The 18,695-nt window shown below is 43.3% G+C and overlaps 2 protein-coding genes across 5 annotated transcripts in view; both read left to right on the plus strand.

Moving 5' to 3' along the window:
• Positions 1 to 8,974, plus strand: part of LOC132773389 (inositol 1,4,5-triphosphate receptor associated 2-like) — a 34,396-nt gene extending 25,422 nt beyond the window's left edge. For all 4 annotated transcript variants that reach the window (XM_067467971.1, XM_067467973.1, XM_067467972.1 and 1 more), the window contains 6 exons: positions 2,893 to 2,942; positions 3,705 to 3,755; positions 4,340 to 4,422; positions 4,522 to 4,662; positions 6,410 to 6,532; positions 7,853 to 8,974. In XM_067467971.1, coding sequence (XP_067324072.1) covers positions 2,893 to 2,942; positions 3,705 to 3,755; positions 4,340 to 4,422; positions 4,522 to 4,662; positions 6,410 to 6,532; positions 7,853 to 8,012 — 608 coding nt within the window. In that variant the 3' untranslated portion in view covers positions 8,013 to 8,974. The remainder of the gene's footprint in view (positions 1 to 2,892; positions 2,943 to 3,704; positions 3,756 to 4,339; positions 4,423 to 4,521; positions 4,663 to 6,409; positions 6,533 to 7,852) is intronic.
• A 7,012-nt stretch (positions 8,975 to 15,986) lies between these two features.
• The window catches only part of MICAL1 (microtubule associated monooxygenase, calponin and LIM domain containing 1), a 64,708-nt gene continuing 61,999 nt past the window's right edge, over positions 15,987 to 18,695 (plus strand). The window contains exon 1 of the mRNA XM_060773203.2: positions 15,987 to 16,305. The gene's annotated coding sequence lies outside the window, so the exon portion shown is untranslated. The remainder of the gene's footprint in view (positions 16,306 to 18,695) is intronic.

Consider the following 18,695-nt stretch of genomic DNA (forward strand, 5'->3'; position numbering starts at 1 on the left):
GGAGGGCAATCCAAAATACAATGTGTTTAATATGATTTTAACACAAATAGATGGTGCAGTCACACAATGGTTCTGAAGATGTGGTAGGAAATAAAGCAATCTTGCTTGAATAGCATTTTGCAGAGAAAGCAATTATAATGGTACAGGAGGCTCATGTAATAAGGTTCCAAGTCTTTGCTGTCCATCAGTCCAGCTCAACTTAGGCATGTTCCTCAAAATTAGGGTTTTTAATAGTTCCAACCACACTAAGTCACCTCTTTCCTAAAGCTACTTCATATCCATCACATTGTCATCATAACGGCAAGGCCATTAAATGCTAATCAAGGCGACCAATTGCAACATTCACACTTGCCTCAAGCAGACAAGAATTCTTTCTCCCACCCTGGACCTTCCACAAATATATAAACCTCACTTACCTAGTTTCCAACAGACCTCACAATCTTTGAGGATGTCTGCCATAGATGTGGGAGAAACATCAGGAGAGAATGCTTCTGGAACATGGCCATACAGCCCAGAAAACTCACAGCAACCCAGACATTATTTTTCCCACTCATTGACATTAAACTCTTTCATTTGGTCCTGTAAAACTCTTTCATTTGGTCGTGTAGGTTGGGATTTTCAGCTTATGCTCCTTCACCTTATTTAAATTGAATTGGGCCTTCTGACAATGCCACTGATTCGTTTACTAGAAGCAGAGCTTGAAAATAATATTTTTAGGTTATAGATCCCATAATTAATTAGCCAACCGACTGGGGAATTCTAAAAGTTATGGATCCAAAACAAAGTTTCCAAGTCATGTTAGAGCCTCTGATTTAGAGGGCTGATAAAGTGACCTCTAACAGTTGAAGCTTGTACCAATTAGCCATTTAGTTGGTGGTTACAAGCTCATTGGTTCCAGGATTACTAGTGCTTAAGAGCTGAAAGCCCACTGTCTATAGTCTTTATCAGGATAATAAGATGACCTGCCAATTGAAGATCACGGATCTTTGTTAGAGGCCACTAGCCTGATCCCATTTTAAAAATTTGAAAGGTGTATATTGCAACAACTTAAGAAAACTTGTCAATCATTGGGATTTAACCCATTCTTCTTCTGTTGCTCAAAGAAAATCCTCCAAAAACATTTTTCCAGATATTCAGCAGAAGAACAAGGGGTTACATACCTTGCCACTGTCTTCAACTCTAACTTCATGTATAATTTGGTCATAAGTAAGAATTGCTTATTGTATTGTCTCACTGTGAGGAGTAGTAAAGAGGAGGAAATCTGACATTGACTGTCCCAGCTCTTAATTATGTTTTCCTCACAATATCTTATTAGGGATTTCATTTCATGATATTACAAATCAGTTTGTTAAGGTTTGGGTTTCAAGCCTTGCCAAGGAGGTGAGATCTTTGTAGTACTCAGAGGCAACTTTTACACAAATTAGTCAGGCCAGTTGTACATCCCTATTCTCTGCGAGGGATGATTCACAATGTATTGCAGCTGTTCACCTAAGCCCTATACTGAGCAGGCAGACGTAAAGGAACAGCCTGACCCCATTCTGTTCCTTTGTATGTAACTGTGATCTTCTGAATATGGTTGCCATCTCTCTTCAGACCTTTCCACTCAGGGCTTTAAGATTGTGGATAAAAGGAGAAGGGATGGGTATTTATATTTATATGTTCACTCCTGTGTACAAATATCATGCCACCTAGAAACATTCTGTGTTAAGAAGTAATAATCATCTTCAAACATTGAGGCATATATGGCAGAAAGATATGATTAGTCATATTTTCCTAGCATATTTACACTCCATAGTTTGGTGGTTTACAAGTTAATATTTTCCATGGTTGGCCATATGTTAGCAAACATGACTGCAATCTAATTTGAGAACCCGCTGTCATAAACAAATTGAAGTGAATGTACAGCCAAGGCAGGACTCATCTTTGGAAACCTATAGGAAGTGGGAATAAAACACTAGAACTATGAAAGCTATGCGGCTTAATGTACAACAAAATAGTGACCGTATTTAGATTATTTTATGCCATTGCGATAACTGAAGATATGAATAAACTCCAGCCTGTCGTTCTTCACTTTATGCAAATTGCAGTTAAATCTAAAAGGCCCTCTTTCTTCACCATTGTGCAGGTTTGCTGCTTTGAGAAACATTGGAACTATGGCAAACAGCTTTAGAACAACCCAGGATCTTAAAGCTGCTTTAATATTTTGTTAAATTGTTTGAACATTTGGTTATTGGAAAATTATAACAATAGTTTCCTATACAATCTGAAATGGCAAGCCACAGTTTATTAGAATGCTCTGTTATTTAACCATGGCTATGAAATGAAGAGAAATGAAAATCTTGTTAATATTTTGGTTTATTAAATTAAGAGATTATAATGAGTCCACTGAAATAAGCCACAGTCAAAGTCCAATGAAGATTTTCCACTGCTTTCATTAGAAAAATGAAGATAATATCTATTCATTGTATTCCCCTGCATGTCATCCAAGTCTGTCCAGTTCCTTGGGGGATGTTTTGGAGTAGGAGAGAGGAGCAAAGCTCCATTGCAGAAGTTGACTTGTCCTTGTCTCACATCGGTCTCCAGTTTGTATTTTGCTACCAGTCACATGAAGTATATTCTAAGTGAGAGAAGAGCACAATGGAAACTTCCAGATGTTGTTGGGCTATAACCCTTCTCACCCCAAACAGAGTCTAACATGATTTCAAAATTGCCTTAAGGAGCATCAGAATGGGTCTTATATCAGATCTAGCATTTCAACAGGATTTGAGTCTGCTGTTTCTTAGCAATAATTAGACGTGCCATGGATAGCACCTATGACCTGCTGTATGCAAAGCGCCTGCTTTTAATATTTGAGCTATGGCTTTTTCTTAATGGACCACCTTTGTTCCATAGATGATGGTGAGCAGAGACCAAAGCATCCCTCAATGCGAATGTTCCAGCAGGTAAGGAGATGGAGATCAAGGACTGAATTCAGCTTTTTAGCTGCTCCATGGAGCACAAAGCCAGGCTTAAAATTATGGCATAGTAGCAAGAAGCACATGGGCCAGTCATCTTACCTTACCATTCCCTTGAAAGGCAGGCCAGAAGCATCCATTTTCATCAGACACTGCCAAATGTTGACTGTAAAATTAGACTAGAGCAGTGGTTCTCAACCTGTGGGTCCCCAGGTGTTTTGGCCTACAATTCCCAGAAATCCCAGTCAGTTTACAGGTTGAGAACCACTGGACTAGAGGAACTACAGATGTTTAGAGAGGTGTTTTCTCTAGAAATGTCTAGTTCTTCCAGTATAACTCTATAGTCAGCATCCTCCAGAAGTTAACTATAAAGTCACACTGGAGGACCTAAAGATTCCTACAGAGAGAATACTAATCAAATTAGTCAACCAGATGCACAAAAGTGAAGCCCGAGGGCTAGCTGCATTAACTCAGATAAGGTCTAAATGAATACAATATTTTAAAAGGCTCATTGTTCAGCATTGGAAAGCAAAAATTGTTTTCCTTCTGCCTGATCAGTTGAGAAGAATAGCTGTTGCACATGTACCATTATAGGCACATGTGCAAATGGAATAGCGGTCTCTTTTAATGAAAATGTAATAATTAGGAAAGAGGTCTGAACATCCCCAAAAGGACACATTGCTTCCCAGTTCTACCCTTTGCCATCTCCACTATAGACTAGCTAACCAGAATTCTCCCTTTTCCTGGTAGGGATCTGCTCGTCGTCGTGTCAGCATTGCAGTTATTCCCAGGCAATTAATGGTAAAGAATTTATTCTACTGTGAGATTTTTTTTTTTTTGCAAGGAAAAAAATGTCTTGCTTGTTCTCATAATCCTGGCATACTATGATATCTACTTGGCCATCTTGTACTGTATTCCACACTTTACATTCAGGGGCCTAGTTTTGAATTTATCTAGCATTTATTAAAATCTTTTGTATTTCTGAACTTAGACTAATAAATGTTTATTAAACTGTGTTTATCAAGGCTGATCAATATTGAAGATTCTGACATTCCAATATGCAATTGCAATGCATTTTGGGAAATTTGTCCATTTCCTTGTCGGTTCCCAAAATGCATTTTTGGTTCGAGTATTACATGAGATAAATATGGCCAATAGTATGCTCCCTAACACTTCTAAGGAGGTGCAAAAGTCTCATTCTAATGGCAGGCACTGAAACCTTTGGGGCCCATTAGGTTAGGAGTAGCCCACGAGCCACAATTTGCTCACCCCTTCTATGAACACTGCTAATGCTACAGAAATACTCCTGAGCCACAGAATACAGCAGACTTCTTTTTTATCAGTGATCCTCTTTAAAATACAGTCTTTCCTGATGGTTCTTGCAGCAGTTTCATGGCTCTGAAAATGGGAAAGGAGCTGAGGGGGAAGCAGTTAAGACCAAAGCAGTGGAAGAGGAAATCCCTAGAAGGTAAAAAATAAAGATATTAAAACAGCCAGAACTTCATCTGTTGAAAATGTTCTTCCTTTTTCCTTGGCATAACTGGTTATCTGTGTTTCCTCCAAACAGACAATCCCACTGCCACCAGGAAGACTCCACCAATAATTATTTTGCTCTCCATACCACAAAATGTCCCAACATATCACATCAGAACCCACAGGGACCCCAAAATATTACATGTGATAAAGGCAGAAGCCACTGCATAGCGGGGTAAGGTTAATGATACAACCTTCCTGTTAGATTCAGTTTTCATCCATCTATAGACTTTGACTTTGCACTGTGCAGTGAATGTTTTTCCCGGAAGTGTATGGGCATTTCTGAAAACATATGCATTATAAGGATCTTTAAATTTCCCTGTATCTGGAAGCAGTGACTGGATTGCAAGTTCCAGCACATGTGTGTTGGTATTTGAAGATACCAGTCAGTCACTGTCACTTTGTATGTTGGAAAACACTGGTGTCCCTAAAAAAGGAAGCCGGCTTCTAATGCCATAGAGCAGGGGTTCTCCAGAGAGCCCCGGTGATTGTGAGGGGCTCCACAGTGCTGCCTGCTCTTTCCTCTTGAGAAATGCAGGGAAATTAAAGTTTTGAGCTGCTGGAAACAACAGTAGCAGCAGCAGCATCCTGAGACACAAGTCCTTTCTCCCCCACCTCCCTGACCATCCAGACTTCTTTTCTTGCTGGCCAGACACCGATCCCTCCCCCCCCCCCCTGCTTTCTTTGCTTCAAAGTGCTATTTTCCTCCCACCTCTTAGGGGATACTTGGATTTTTTTCCCCTGCATAGCAGAAGTGGATTGGATGGATGCCTCTGGGATTTCTGCTGCTGCTGCTGCTGCTAATACTACAAAGGCTGGGCAGCCATCTGTTGGGAGTTCTGTCATTGCGTTTTTACTGCATGGCAGAAGGGGGTTGGACTGGATGGCCCTTGGGGTCTTTCACTGAAATACTATTATGTTTATGCTGGTTAAAATTGTTCTTTTTTTCAATATTGTATTGTTCTTCTTTTCCTTTTTTTTGCACTGTGTGAATTAGTTCACACAAACACTCTCCATCCATTTGCCACTAGCTCGGCCTGTGCCTGATATATACACATTATATATAATATAATATATAAACATTTCTTTGGGCTTCACAAGAAACCTTTGCTTCAAAAAGGGCTCCATGACTTTAAAAGTTTGAGAACCTCCACCATAGAATAAGTTACTAAGACCCCTGCTACACTGCTATATAATCAACATTATCTGCTTTGAACGGGATTATCTGAGTCTATACTGACATATAATCCAGTTCAAAGCAGGTAATCTGGATTTTATATGGCAAGGGGCCCTAGAAGGGACCTTAGTCACTCTTTCTGGTTTGTCTCTCCGTCCCGCCTCGCAGTTTAAAATTGTCTGGGAGGCCCTGGTCTCAGTCCCGCCAGCCTCGCAAGTGCGCTGGGTGGGGACGAGGGACAGGGCCTTCTCGGTGGTAGCCCCACACCTGTGGAGCTCACTGCCTAGCAAGATCAAGTCGGCATCTTTCCTCCTGTCTTTCAGAAAGAAGGTTAAATTGTGGTTCTGGGACCAGGCCTTTGGACAGCAAGCATGATAGCACTTTGGATGGACTGGAATTGGCTATATGGATTGATGGCAATGTTTTAATGTCTTTTTATCTTAATGTTCTATTTACTGTTTTAAACTGTTGTTATATTTCTTTATATTTATATTATCTTGTGGCATCAAATTATTGCCAATGTAAGCCTCCCTGAGTCCCTCTCGAGGGTTGGGAAAGGCGGGTTAGAAATGTGGGAAATAATAATAATAATATAAGGTGTTCCAAGCTTCAGAGATGTGAGTTCTCAAATAAATTTCCTTCTTTAGCATTGTCAGCCATAAACTCCCATCTCTAGCTACATTTAACACTCTTTTTCTGAGGTGTGAAACAAGCAGTAAAGGATCCCCACTCTCTTTACTCCCAGGAGTGGTTCTGAATTTAGGAGGAGAATCAACATCAGCCAAACCGTACCAGAAGAGCCCAGTGAAGAACTGGGTGGTGAGGAGGTTAATGAAGAGTGTGAGGACCTGGACACTGACACTTTCCTGTGAGTGAATGCCATCTTGCCATCCACAAGTAATTTTGAAATTATGTCACAAACAAGGATCAATTGCTCATTACAAACACTGGTGAGATAAACAGTGGAAATCAGGGCTGGCAGGTGAATCCATGGCCACGGGGTAGCAATTTCCTTCTTTGCAGTTTACTACCTCTTTTCCAATATCTCCTCTGAATTGAATGGGAACTCTATTGGTGCTAAAACCCTTATTCAATATGGACCATGTCCTCTTGGAGTGGACCTTTATCCATCCATCCATCTCTGGTGAAAGCAGGAGTAATAGGATCACTCTTCTTTTGGCATAGTTGCAAGTTTACTGAATTGTTCTAGTTCTATTTGTTCTTCACATTCAACCACAGTTCTGGTTGCCAAAATTGCGAAGCTGGAAAAGGTGTAGAAAGAACAGCCAAATGGCTGTGTGACTAAAGGATAATTTCTATGAAGGCTTCTTAGTTAATTAAATATGTGACATTACAAAGCATATGGATCTACACTGCCATATCATGCAGTTTGAATTGCATTATATCAGTGGTTCTCAACTTGTGGGTCCCCAGGTGTTTTGACCTACAACTCCCAGAAATCCCAGCTGGTTTACCAGCTGTTAGGATTTCTGGGAGTTGAAAGCCAGAACATCTGGGGAACCACAGGTTGATAACCACTGCATTATATGGTTAGTACAGACCCATATAGGAGCCCCCAGTGGCACAGTGGGTTAAACCACTGAGCTGCTGAGCTTATTGGCCAAAAGATCGCAGGTTTGAATCCAGAGAACAGCATAAGCTTCTGCTGCCAGCCCCAACTTCTGCTAACCTAGCAGTTCAAAAACATGCAAATGTGAGTAGATCAATAGGTACTGCCCCGGCGGGAAGGTAACGGCGCTCCATGCAGTCATGCTGGCCACATGACCTTGGAGGTGTCTATGGACAATGCTGGCTCTTCAGCTTAGAAATGGAGATGAGCACCAACCCCCAGATCAGACACAACTCAACTTAATTTCAGGGGAAAACCTTTACTTTACTTTACAGACCCATATAATGGAATTCAAACTGCATTATCTGGCAGTATAGATCCAGCCTTAGAGAACTTTGGGCCTTCTGGACATTTTGAACTTTATAAAGACACAGGCAGTAAGGGACAGAGAAAGCTGTAATAGAAAACAAAGTTTATCTCAAGAAGGAACTGATGGAAATGTTAATGGATATATCTGCACACATTTTGTGAATTTGAGCTTTTCTGTACTATAAAATGCATCAGATTGATAGATTTCTGATTGTACTGGATAATAATTTCTCTATTTATTCTTGGCAGGTCAAAAGGATCTAAAATGGAGCTTTGCAGAGCCTGGTTCTCAATGCCCACCTACTACTGGGTTTTGTTGTGGCTGTTTTTCCTGGGAATTGCTTGCCTCGTTTTGATCCGGATCCTGGAGTTGCAGAAACAATACCCATTTACAACCTCGGACTCTTAGGCACAGGAGAAGCAGATGAACTATGCCAGAACCACAAGATAGTTTACATATGAACAATAAGAATAAGTAAAAAGGTGTTCTCTAGCATGTGTGAAACCAAAACAATATTGGCTAGGATGTGATGCTGATGGTTGATTGTTATGAAAAGAGCTGGAGAATCCTGTAGATAGCTCAGCACATCCTCTGAATCCAAGAAGGTATCAACTGCCATTTTATTGATGGTTTCAGTGTAAGTCCAGTTAGCACATTTGCTGAGAGATGTCTAATTGGGATAACGCTTGCAGTTCTGCAGAATAGTAACAACAAAATATTTCCAGTGCATCGGAAGGTTAGTTATTTGTGCGGACTGTAGCTCCTAGAGTCCCCAAACACATAAATCCATGGAGGATTCTGGCGGTTGTGTTCTAAAAAAATTACTTCCAAGTGCTGGCTATTTTTCCAATGTTTTGAAGTTAAATACAGTGGGTTCTTGGTCTCTGCTGAGGCTTGGTTCTAGAACCCCTCATGGATACCAGAATCCATGGATGCTCCAGCCACATTATATGCAATGGCATAGTAAAATGATGTCCTTTATATAAAATGGCAAAATCAAAATTTGCTTTTTGGAATCCGTAAAAATATTTTGAAGCCATGGATGGTGGAATCCATGGATATGGAATCCATAAATACAGAGGGCTGACTATTCTTCCACGTCTCTCTAAAAGAGCAGCAATTCCATTTCCATATGGGTGAATTTAGCACATTCAAGGCTTTCTCTGCAGTGCAGTCTTAGGCTTCTCTACTTGGAGTTCTTTTCTATCTGGCCGCGCATTTCAACTACTGCTCAATTTGCAAGCAAATCCCATCTTTGTAAGGTTATTAGTGGTTACAATGTCCTTTGTCAAAAAGGCTGTTCTCAGGTTTTACCAATGTTAACGTTATTTGTATTGCAACGGCATGGTTGAAATATATGATTGCACACATTGTTCTGTGGGTTTTTTTTAAATACCTGAAAGCAATCCATTGTATGAGAATGGTACACACATTGCACAAACTCATGCTGCAGATGGGATGCATTGCCATGCAGCACTCTTCTTGACCTGCAGGTGGTGCTGAAGCTCACACAGAGCCACTGACTGGCAATACAGTAAAAGCAAGATGCTTCAGAGAACCACCTTCCTTCTTCCCTAAGGCAAGGATGGGGAAAGTATAGCCCTCAAGGTCAGGGATGGGAATTGTGCAGCTCTCCAAATGTTGCTGCCAGCAGCTCCAGTAATCACAGCCAGTGGTCAAGAATGCTGGGAGCTATAGGTCAATAAAATGTTGGGGACTCCATGATTCCCACCCCTGCTCTCTATGTGGCTGAATTACATCCTACTTTCAGCATTCTTCACTATGCTGACTGAGTTATAGTCCAACATAATGAACATGACCCTCAGCCCATTTAGTAGGGCCTACTGAAACTACACTCCTTGCAACTGGGAGTGACTTCCATTGAACCCGGTGAGACTTCTCAGCAAATATTCTTAAGACTAAGCTTGTATTAAAAGAGAAAGCCCACTTTCTGCCTGAGAAGGCCCAATAAATAAATCCCAAACGCCTCCCTGTTGGACAGAACTCAATAAAGGTAGTCCCCAAACACCATAAAGCCATAAACTGTGGATGCTAAGCAGGATCATCCTGGTTAGCACTTGGATGGAAGAATGCCAATTAATACTAGGTGCTTTGGACCGTATTTCAGAGGAAAGAACTGGCAAATCCAGCTATGGAAACCCTATGAAATTCATAGGATTGCCATAAGCTGACAATTTACTTGAAGGCACGCACACACACATTTTATTTATTTTGGTTTTTATCCTGCTTTTCTTCAGTAATAGGGATTTGAGGCAACCTGGGTAAGCCCTACAATTAGGCAGTGATGCAGTTACTTCAGGCAGAAATAAATGTTGTGGAGTTTTGTTTTTGTTTTTTGTTTTGTTTTTTTGTATCAGGAGTGAATTGAGAAACTACAAGTCGCTTCTGGTCTGAGAGAAGTGGCTGTCTGCAAGGATGTTGCCCAGCGGATGCCCAGATGTTTTACCATCCTGTGGGAGGCTTCTCTCATGCCCCTGCATGATAAGCTGGAGCTGGCAGACTGGAGCTCACCCTGCATCCCGGATTCGAACCGCTGACCTTCAGGTCTTCAGATCAGCAGTTCAGCCAGCACAAGGGTTTAACCCATTACATCATCAGGGGCTCCAACGTGGAAAGAGTGATTTACAGCAAATGGTCTTGAACAAGCCCTGAGGACATAACTGTGAATGCTCATCATTTGCAAAATACATCATAAATCAAGGTCTGGCACCTATGAAGGAGGCAGGGGCCATTTTCACCTCACACCCACTTTAGAAGGCTGCATAATTGCATTTCAGCACATCATTTGCAACTGCTATTGGACTGATATTTGGCTGTTGGGCAGGAGTTAGCTGTTAAGAGGAGTAAGCCACCACATTTGCTGGTTTGGGAAAAGAAATTATCTGGAAATTAGCATGATTCTTCATAGGATGTAAGGCAGGCATGGACAAACTTGGACCCTCTGGATGCTTTGGACTTCAACTCCCACAATTGAGGCCTGAGGGTGTTAGGAATTGTGGGAGTTGAAGCCCAAAACACCTGGAGGGCCCAAGTTTGCCCATGCCTGGTCTAGAGATTTTGGAGGAGGATCAGAGAAGTTTAAAGGGCCCATTTTTGGGTCTGCAGAGCCATATGCAACCCGTCACCCACACCAGCTTTAAACGCTCACCTTTTGTGAAGTACAGAATCCCTGGTGGCTGGATGGCAGAACAGGGCAGCATTTATCATTTTGGATCAATGCATATAATACTGGGGCTGGGTGGCCAGGATGAGAGAAGTGGGAAAGATGTTCTGCTTGACACCTCACATGGCCCATTGTCCCTTGGATTTGGAAATGACTTGTTATTTACCTCGAGACAGGATGCAATCACAGGATAGCAAGAAACCCCTGGGAGAGCCAACAAAGTCTTTCAGAGGCAATGGCATGTCATCTGCAAACACAGTATGGAACCTGGGCTGAGGACAGATCCTTGCTCTGAGGTTTGCTTAAGTTACACCACAGTGTTCACGTCACACAATTCCAGCCCCAACATTATTATAAACAAGTTGTTTAACATTTGCCATGTTTTGTTTGCAGAGAAAGCATATCACTCCACCCAGAACAGACTTCAGTTTAACAAGAGGCTGCATGCCTGTTTGGAAAGCGATGTTAACAGATTTCACATCAAACTTAAATTAAAAAAATATAACAGCTGAGAGATCTAACACAGATAACCAGGTAGAAAATAAGGGGAGCAGTTACTATGTGGGTGGGAGGGTGTTTCAGGTGTCAGGCGTATTTCTTTTGGTGCATGTGATACCAGCAAGTAGTCCAGGGATAAGGCTGCAAATCCCTTTGCAGATTACTGGCTGATAGTCCAAATGGCAGATTGGGAGCTGGCAGGATTATTATTGCAGGTCAGACTCATGACATAATTCCACAAGGTAGGAACTGACATCTATATCCCACAAAGTAGGTGGAACCACTGCCTCCCTTTTCCCACTTCCGTTCTACTTTGAGTTTGGATAGCTTTCGATTACTAAATCACCCGCAAGAGAAGCTGCCGCTTAAATGTGGCCTTCAAGACTGACAATGGAGGCGAACGGAGAAATTACAGCTACTGAATGAGATCAGCAATGATTTCATTCACTAACACAAAGAAAAATAAACTATTAATATTATTTTATATATTCAATAGCCTATAATTCCATAGAGTTATTTTAGGATGATGTATAGAAAAAGTAAAGGTTTTTCCTGACATTAAGTCCAGACATGTCCAACTCTGGGGGTTGGTGCTCATCTCCATTTCTAATTTGAAGAGCCAGTGTTGTCTGTAGACATCTCCAAGGTCATGTGGCCAGCATGACTGCATGGTGTGCCGTTATCTTCCCACCGGAGCGGTACCTATTGATCTACTCACATTTGCATGTTTTCGAACTGCTACATTGGCCAAAGCTGGAGTTAACAGTGAGAGCTCACGTCACTCCCCGGATTCAAACCTGAGACCTTTCGGTCAATATACTGTCACAGTACTTCATCACACTAGAGAATGAATCCACTTTAAATCCGGTTTCTGCCTCCTGCAGAATTCTGAGGTTTGTAGTTTAGTGAGTCTGTTAAAGGCTCCTCCCCAAACTACAAACCACAGAATTCTGCAGGAGGCAGCAACCAGATTTAAAGTGGATTCATTCGTTAGTATGATGAAGTGTACAACAGTGAATGCCAGTTGTCTAGGGTGCAAAGAAAACCCAGGATTGAGAAACATCTGGAGAGAGGCCGGTCCTACCACATTCCCACAGCATCTGCCGCAGTTGCTTCACTGACAAATGGAAAAGCCAGTTCTGTAGCCGAAGCTCAATTCACTTCTGCAAACTGTGTTGTGGTGGCTCCTTGCAATACAGACTGCTAAAACCTGGGTGGGCAACTTCACCACATCCAGGGACCGATCCCCCCACTGCATCTATTCTGTGTGGGGTTCATAGCCTGCTTAAAGAGTTGAGAATGTAAAAGCGAGATGTAACTGAGGGGATATTTTCTGGTTTGGGGAAAGGTGTTTGTTATGTTAAAGGGGATGTGTGCAATGCTTAAACAGCTGAGCGGGGAAAGGAAGGGGCCTGAGGCTATTAGGAAGGGTGGGAGTTGGAGTCCAAAACACTTTGAGGACCCAAGTTTGCCCATGCCTGATTTAAAAGATAAGTTATTGCTCCTAGAGGCTTAAAGAAGAGGCGGTTTATCCCCTTTTAGGTGAGAAGTGGGGTAATCTGGAAGTGGGCCACATAAAAGCACACACTTGTGGCCACAGGATTGCAGTTTGTCTATATTGTGTCAGAAGCTGTCTCATGTGGCAAAACATTCATGGGAAGCACTTTCCGATTGAGGTCCTGTTGTTGAAAAATCACATAAAAAATCATATAGATAAATCGATCTAGTATACGGTGGCTAAATCCAAGTTTGCCAATTGCCATTTATGCAGACAGAGCCTATGCAGTGGTACGGGTTAGATGTGGTTGCATTTGCACTTGGCACCATGTTGTTGTTTGTGTGTATCTGGACTGGGCCTAAAAGCCTTTTTCCTGCTCTTGTTCCCTAATGTTGAATTTCAAGACCATTAGTCTTGAAAATAGCATAAAATCACATAAGTGAGACACGCCATCCTTGCTAGAGCTAAACCAATAGGTGCTTAGAGATTTTGTGGTTTTGTTGCCATGGTAGAAAGGAAGGATATAAATCAAGGGTGGCCTCCAGATGTTTTGACCTACATTTCCCAGCAGCCCTACCCAGCTCAACCAATGATAACACACTGAGATCTCCCTATTCTTGATAAGGAATACCATATACCATATGTAGGACTGACATATTGGAATTTTGTAAAAGTAATATGCGATCAGGCCTCACTCCATCTCTCCTGCAGGGGACTGGATTTACACAGTGGTAATATACCATGGTGAGCTACCCCAATTGGAATATCCAATATTTGGGGATGATTTGGTTTTTAATAAGCAACCAAGTGCCAGGTTCTACAAAGGACATCGTGCTAGTGCCATTAAAAATGCCACAATGATGTGGAGCTATATCACTGCCTCCATCTTTTGGATTCTTCTTGTGGCAGAGGATTCATGCCGCAGTGCATTAAACCGCTTAGCTGAGAAAATTGCTGACTGGAAGGTTAGCAGTTTGAATTCGCGGGATGAGGTGAGCTTCCATTATTAGCCCCAGCTTCTGCCAACCTAGCAGTTCAAAAATATGCAAATGTGAGTAGATCATTAGGTACCGCTTTGGCGGGAAGGTAATGGTGCTCCATGCAGTCATGCTGGCCACATGACCTTGGAGGTGTCTACGGACAATGCCGGCTCTTTGGTTTAGAAATGGAGATGAGCACCAACCCTAGAGTTGGACACGACTAGACTTAATGTCAAGGGAAAACCTTTACTTTTACTATGTCACATACACTGCACTCTGCACCAGGAGCTTTGGAGACTTCAGTGTTTTCTTTCCAACAGTTTGCATTTTCAGACTCCAGCAGTAGGCCTCTATCCCTACTTTTTGTGCATGTTGTTAGTTTGGGGTCATCCTCATGAGCCCGTTGAAAATGGTTCCCATTCGGCTTCTGAGGGCACATCTACATTGACCACTTATGCAGGATGAAAGTGGCAGAAGATGAAGAAACCTCAACATGGAACTGAGCGCACACAAAGTTCAGGAACCAGCTTCAGACCTGGTTGGTGCTTATTACATGCAGAAATTGCCTACAGTTCCAGGATCTGCAAGATTCACTGTGATGGGAGATGTAGTTATTCCTTTTGACTCCTTCTGGCCCAGTAATGGGCAAGTGCGGATTGCTGGAGCACTCGTCCTTTAATGGGTTTCGCCATGCAATGTGGCTCACCTATGTGCACTCGTGGGCCTAGTTTAAGGTCTCTCATTCACATCTCCTGCCCACAGTTGCATTGTTGCCCCATCTATACTGACCACTGAATGCAGTAGGAAGCTAAGTTTAAAATAAAAATGAATGGAAACTTTATAAAATGATTGGTATTGATAGGGATCGTATTAGTCCAGTCGTGAGCAAACTTTGGCCCTCCAGGAGTTTTGGACTCCAACTCCCACAATTCCTAACAGCCAGTACTTACTTACTTACTTACTTAGGCGATCCCTCGTTGTCAGAGTAAGATTGTCCTCCAAGTGTGGTGTCCTGGTGATGGGTACGTAGGTGACTGTGGAGCCCTATTCTTGACCTGCATGTTCTCCCACAGTGAGGGCATCGGTTTCCAGGTGGAAGGCGGTCTTGGTCGGGGTTGGCTTGATGCGCCTTCCTCTTGCCATGTTTCTCTCTTTTGCCCTCCATTCGTGCCTCTTCAAAGTCTACAGCAGTGCTGGTCACAGCTGACCTCCAGTTAGAGTGCTCAAGGGCCAGGTCTTCCAGTTCTCGGTGTCTATGTCACAGTTTTTATTTAAGGTTAGCTTTGAGCACATCTTTAAATCTCTTTTCCTGTCCTCCAGCATTACGTTTTCCGTTCTTGAGTTCGGAGTAGAGTAACTGCTTTGGGAGATGGTGATCGGGCATTCAGACAAGCGGAGCTTATGGTGGAGGACCGTCGCATCAGTGCTGGTGATCTTTGCTTCTTCCAGCACTCTGACATTAGTCTGCCTGTTTTCCCAAGAGATTTGCAGGATTTTTTGGAGGCAACACTGAGGGAATCATTCCAGGAGTTGCATGTGTCGTCTGTAAATAGTCCACGTTTTGCAGGCATATAGCAGGGTTGGGAGGACAACATCTTTATAAACAAGCACCTTGGTATCCTTACGGATGTCCTGGTCCTCAAACACTCCGTGTTCCTTTCAGAAAAATGCTGCGCTCACAGAGCTCATTATTAACCACCAGGCAGGCGACAATGGCCAGATGCAAGTTGGGGGCACTCCCATAGATCAGAAAGTTACACAAACACTTGTATATTCATAGTAGTTGGCTAACTACTAGCCTTTCAACAAGGGTACACAAAATCCTCAGAAAAATGCTGCACTCGCAGAGCTCAGGCAGTGTTGCAGTTCAGTGTCAATGTTGACTTTTGTGGAGAGGTGGCTGCCAAGGTAGCGGAAATGGTCAATATTTTCTAATGTTAAGCTGTATTTCTGGCATTGGGCAGGGATTGGCTGGTGACTGCTGGAAGAGCACTTTGCTAGGCTGTTAGGGATTATGGGATTTGAAGTCCAAAAGACCAGGAAGGCCGAAGAGCGCCCATGCCTGGACTAGGGCAATACATCTGCTGCCTTTAATTTGCATGAATGGATGTGCCTTGCCTCTCCTTGCCTTGAAGCGGCTTTTCAAAGAGCCCGGCCGGCGACATAGCTCCACCTCTAGGCTCTCAGTCAGCTTTCTCTCCGCCCCCCGCTCCCCCCCCCCCTCCTTTCCAGCCTCGATGCGCCTTTCCTCTCCGCCCGGGGCCACCGCTGGACGCGCCCACTCCGCGGCTTCGGAGGGGTGTCCCGGCTGAGAAGGAGGTTTCTCTAAGCAGCCACCAAAGGAGAGAGAGAAGAAAGAGCAGCAGCAGAAGGAAGAGGGGGCTGGAGGGGCGGGGCTGCTCTAGAGAGAGAGAGAGAGAGAGAGAGAAAGAAAGAAAGAAAGAAAGAAAGAGAGAGAGAGACAACTATTCTCCTCTGCTTCGGGGCAGAGGCACTGCCGACTCCGGAACGCTTTGAGATCCCGCGACGACGTCTCTGAACGTGAGTAGAGAGCTCCTCTTGGAGCCGAGGGCGCGGTAGAGCATGTGCAGAGCGCGCCGCTGCTTGCTGCCCCTCTCCCACCGCAGTAAGGCACTGTCGAAGGCTTTCCATGGCCGGAATCACTGGGTTGTTGTGAGTTTTCCGGGCTGTGTGGCGATGTTCCAGAAGCATTTTCTCCTGACGTTTCGCCTGCATCTGTGGCAGGCATCCTCAGAGGTTTTGAGGTCTCACAATCTCTGAGGATGCCTGCCATAGATGGAGGCGAAACGTCAGGAGAAAATGCTTCTGGAACAAGTCTCTCCTTCCCTTTGTGGGTGAAGTGTCACCTTAGGTCAGTTAAGGGCAAACTTCGGCCCTCCAGGTGTTTTGGACTCCAACTCCCACAACTGTGAGAGTTGGAGTCCAAAACACCTGGAGGGCCGAAGTTTGCCCATGCCTACCATAGCTGCATCTTCACAGTGAAGTGAATGCACTTTGACACCGCTTTCACTGCCTTATCTGTCTTTTGGTGAGGCACTCTTTGGCAGAAAAGACTCAAGGTCTTCAGAAAGCTACAACTCTTTGCCTGATTCAAGAGCGTTGAGCCGTGGCAGGTCAAGTGGTGTCAAACTGTATTCCTTCTGCATGGTGGATGCACCACTTGTCTTGTCTTGGGCCATCCAGCCAAGAGGAGAAAGTAATATTATTTGGCGCTGTATTTGACAGGCAGGCAAGGCAGCTTTTGCCATATTGATTACACTATGTAACACATTTTTTTGTTCCTAGGTTATTCATGTATTTTCCTAATTGGTTCTATCATTAACAGAATGAAAAAACCTTGTTTTTGCAGGACACCCTGCAGCACATTTTGCTATAGTTTTTCAATGAATCTCTCATAGGTTGTCGAAGGCTTTCCTGTCCGGAATCACTGGGTTGTTGCAGGTTTTTTGGGCTGTGTGACCATGTTCTAAAAGCATTCTCTCCTGACATTTCACCTGCATCTATGGCCACCATCCTGAAGGGTGTGAGATCTGTTGGAACTTGGAAAATTGGGTTTATATATCTGTGGAAGGGCCAGGGTGGGAGAAAGAACTCTTGTTTGTTGGAGCTAGGTGTGAATGTTACAGTTGGCCACCTTGATTAACATTTGGTGGCCTGACAGTTTTTAGGTGTGGCTTGTTACTGCCTGGGGGAATCCTTTGTTGGCTAGCTGTTCCTGTTGGAGCTAGGTGTGAAACATTCTTTCTCCCAGCCTGGACTCTCCATATCTAAACCCAATTTTCCTAGTTTCCAATAGACCTCACAACATCTGAGGATACCTGCCATAGATGCAGGTGAAATGTCAGGAGAGAATGCTTCTAGAACATGGCCATACAGCCCAAAAAGCATACAACCCAATCTCTCATAGAGTCTCAAAAAATTCAGCAGTTTGTCAGAGCCACAAAAACGGAGTGTCTGGAGGAGGCATGGGCAAACTCGGGCCCTCCAGGTGCTTTGGACTTCAACTCCAAAACACCTTGAAGTCCAAAACACCTGGAGGGCCCAAGTTTGCCCATGCCTGGTATAGAGTATAGCAATTACATTCAAAGTAAGGACTACACAGCTGAACAGGAAACAACACTTTCAAACCAGGAACAGATTTTTTAAAATTTTGTTATATAATATTATAATAATAATGCCATGACAGTAATTTCAGTGACAAGCCTGGAGGAACCTCCTCAGTTATGAAAAGTGAGAGAGATCCTGAACCTCTGGTTGGACTTCACTGCCCTGGGGTTTGCGTCTAGGTGAGGCATGGGCAAACTCAGGCCCTCCAAGTGTTTTGGACTTCAACTCCCATAGTTTGTAACAGTCTCAAGCCCTTCCTTTTCCCCCCTTAGCTGCTTAAGCTGAGGCTGTTAGGAATTATTGGAGTTGAAGTCCAAAACACTGAGGTTTGATTTTCCGGCCAGACGATTTGTCCTCCTTGCCAAACTTGTTTGCAAAGTTGTATAAGATGTTTTCCTCCTCAGAATATAAATTAGCGAGAGCTCGTTTCTTACTTCCTGGCTTCTATTTCAGTTTCAGTTAGGAAATAAAGAGGAAGGGTCTGTGTGTCTGAGTATGTGCAAAGTGCTTGCTTGTTGGCACCGGTACTGAAACACCTGTTAGGTCAGAGGCCAGCTTTCCAAAGGGCCCTGTGTTTGCTTTTGTACCAGGAGGAATTGATCCGGCAAATTAATGCTTCCCTTTGACAAATAAAGATAAGCAACTTTTCCAAGCTGTGGGTCTTATTCAGAAGTGGAACTGCAGAGGTGTGGGATGAGAGCACACTCTCCCCAATAATTTGGTCCCCCTCTAATGAGAATTTCCTTTAGTATTCAAATTTTTGGCATTGCAGAGAGTGAGACACTGGAAATTATTCACATCTA

The sequence above is a fragment of the Anolis sagrei genome, chromosome 4 (genome assembly GCF_037176765.1).
Source record: "Anolis sagrei isolate rAnoSag1 chromosome 4, rAnoSag1.mat, whole genome shotgun sequence".
Taxonomy (NCBI): Eukaryota; Metazoa; Chordata; class Lepidosauria; order Squamata; family Dactyloidae; genus Anolis; species Anolis sagrei.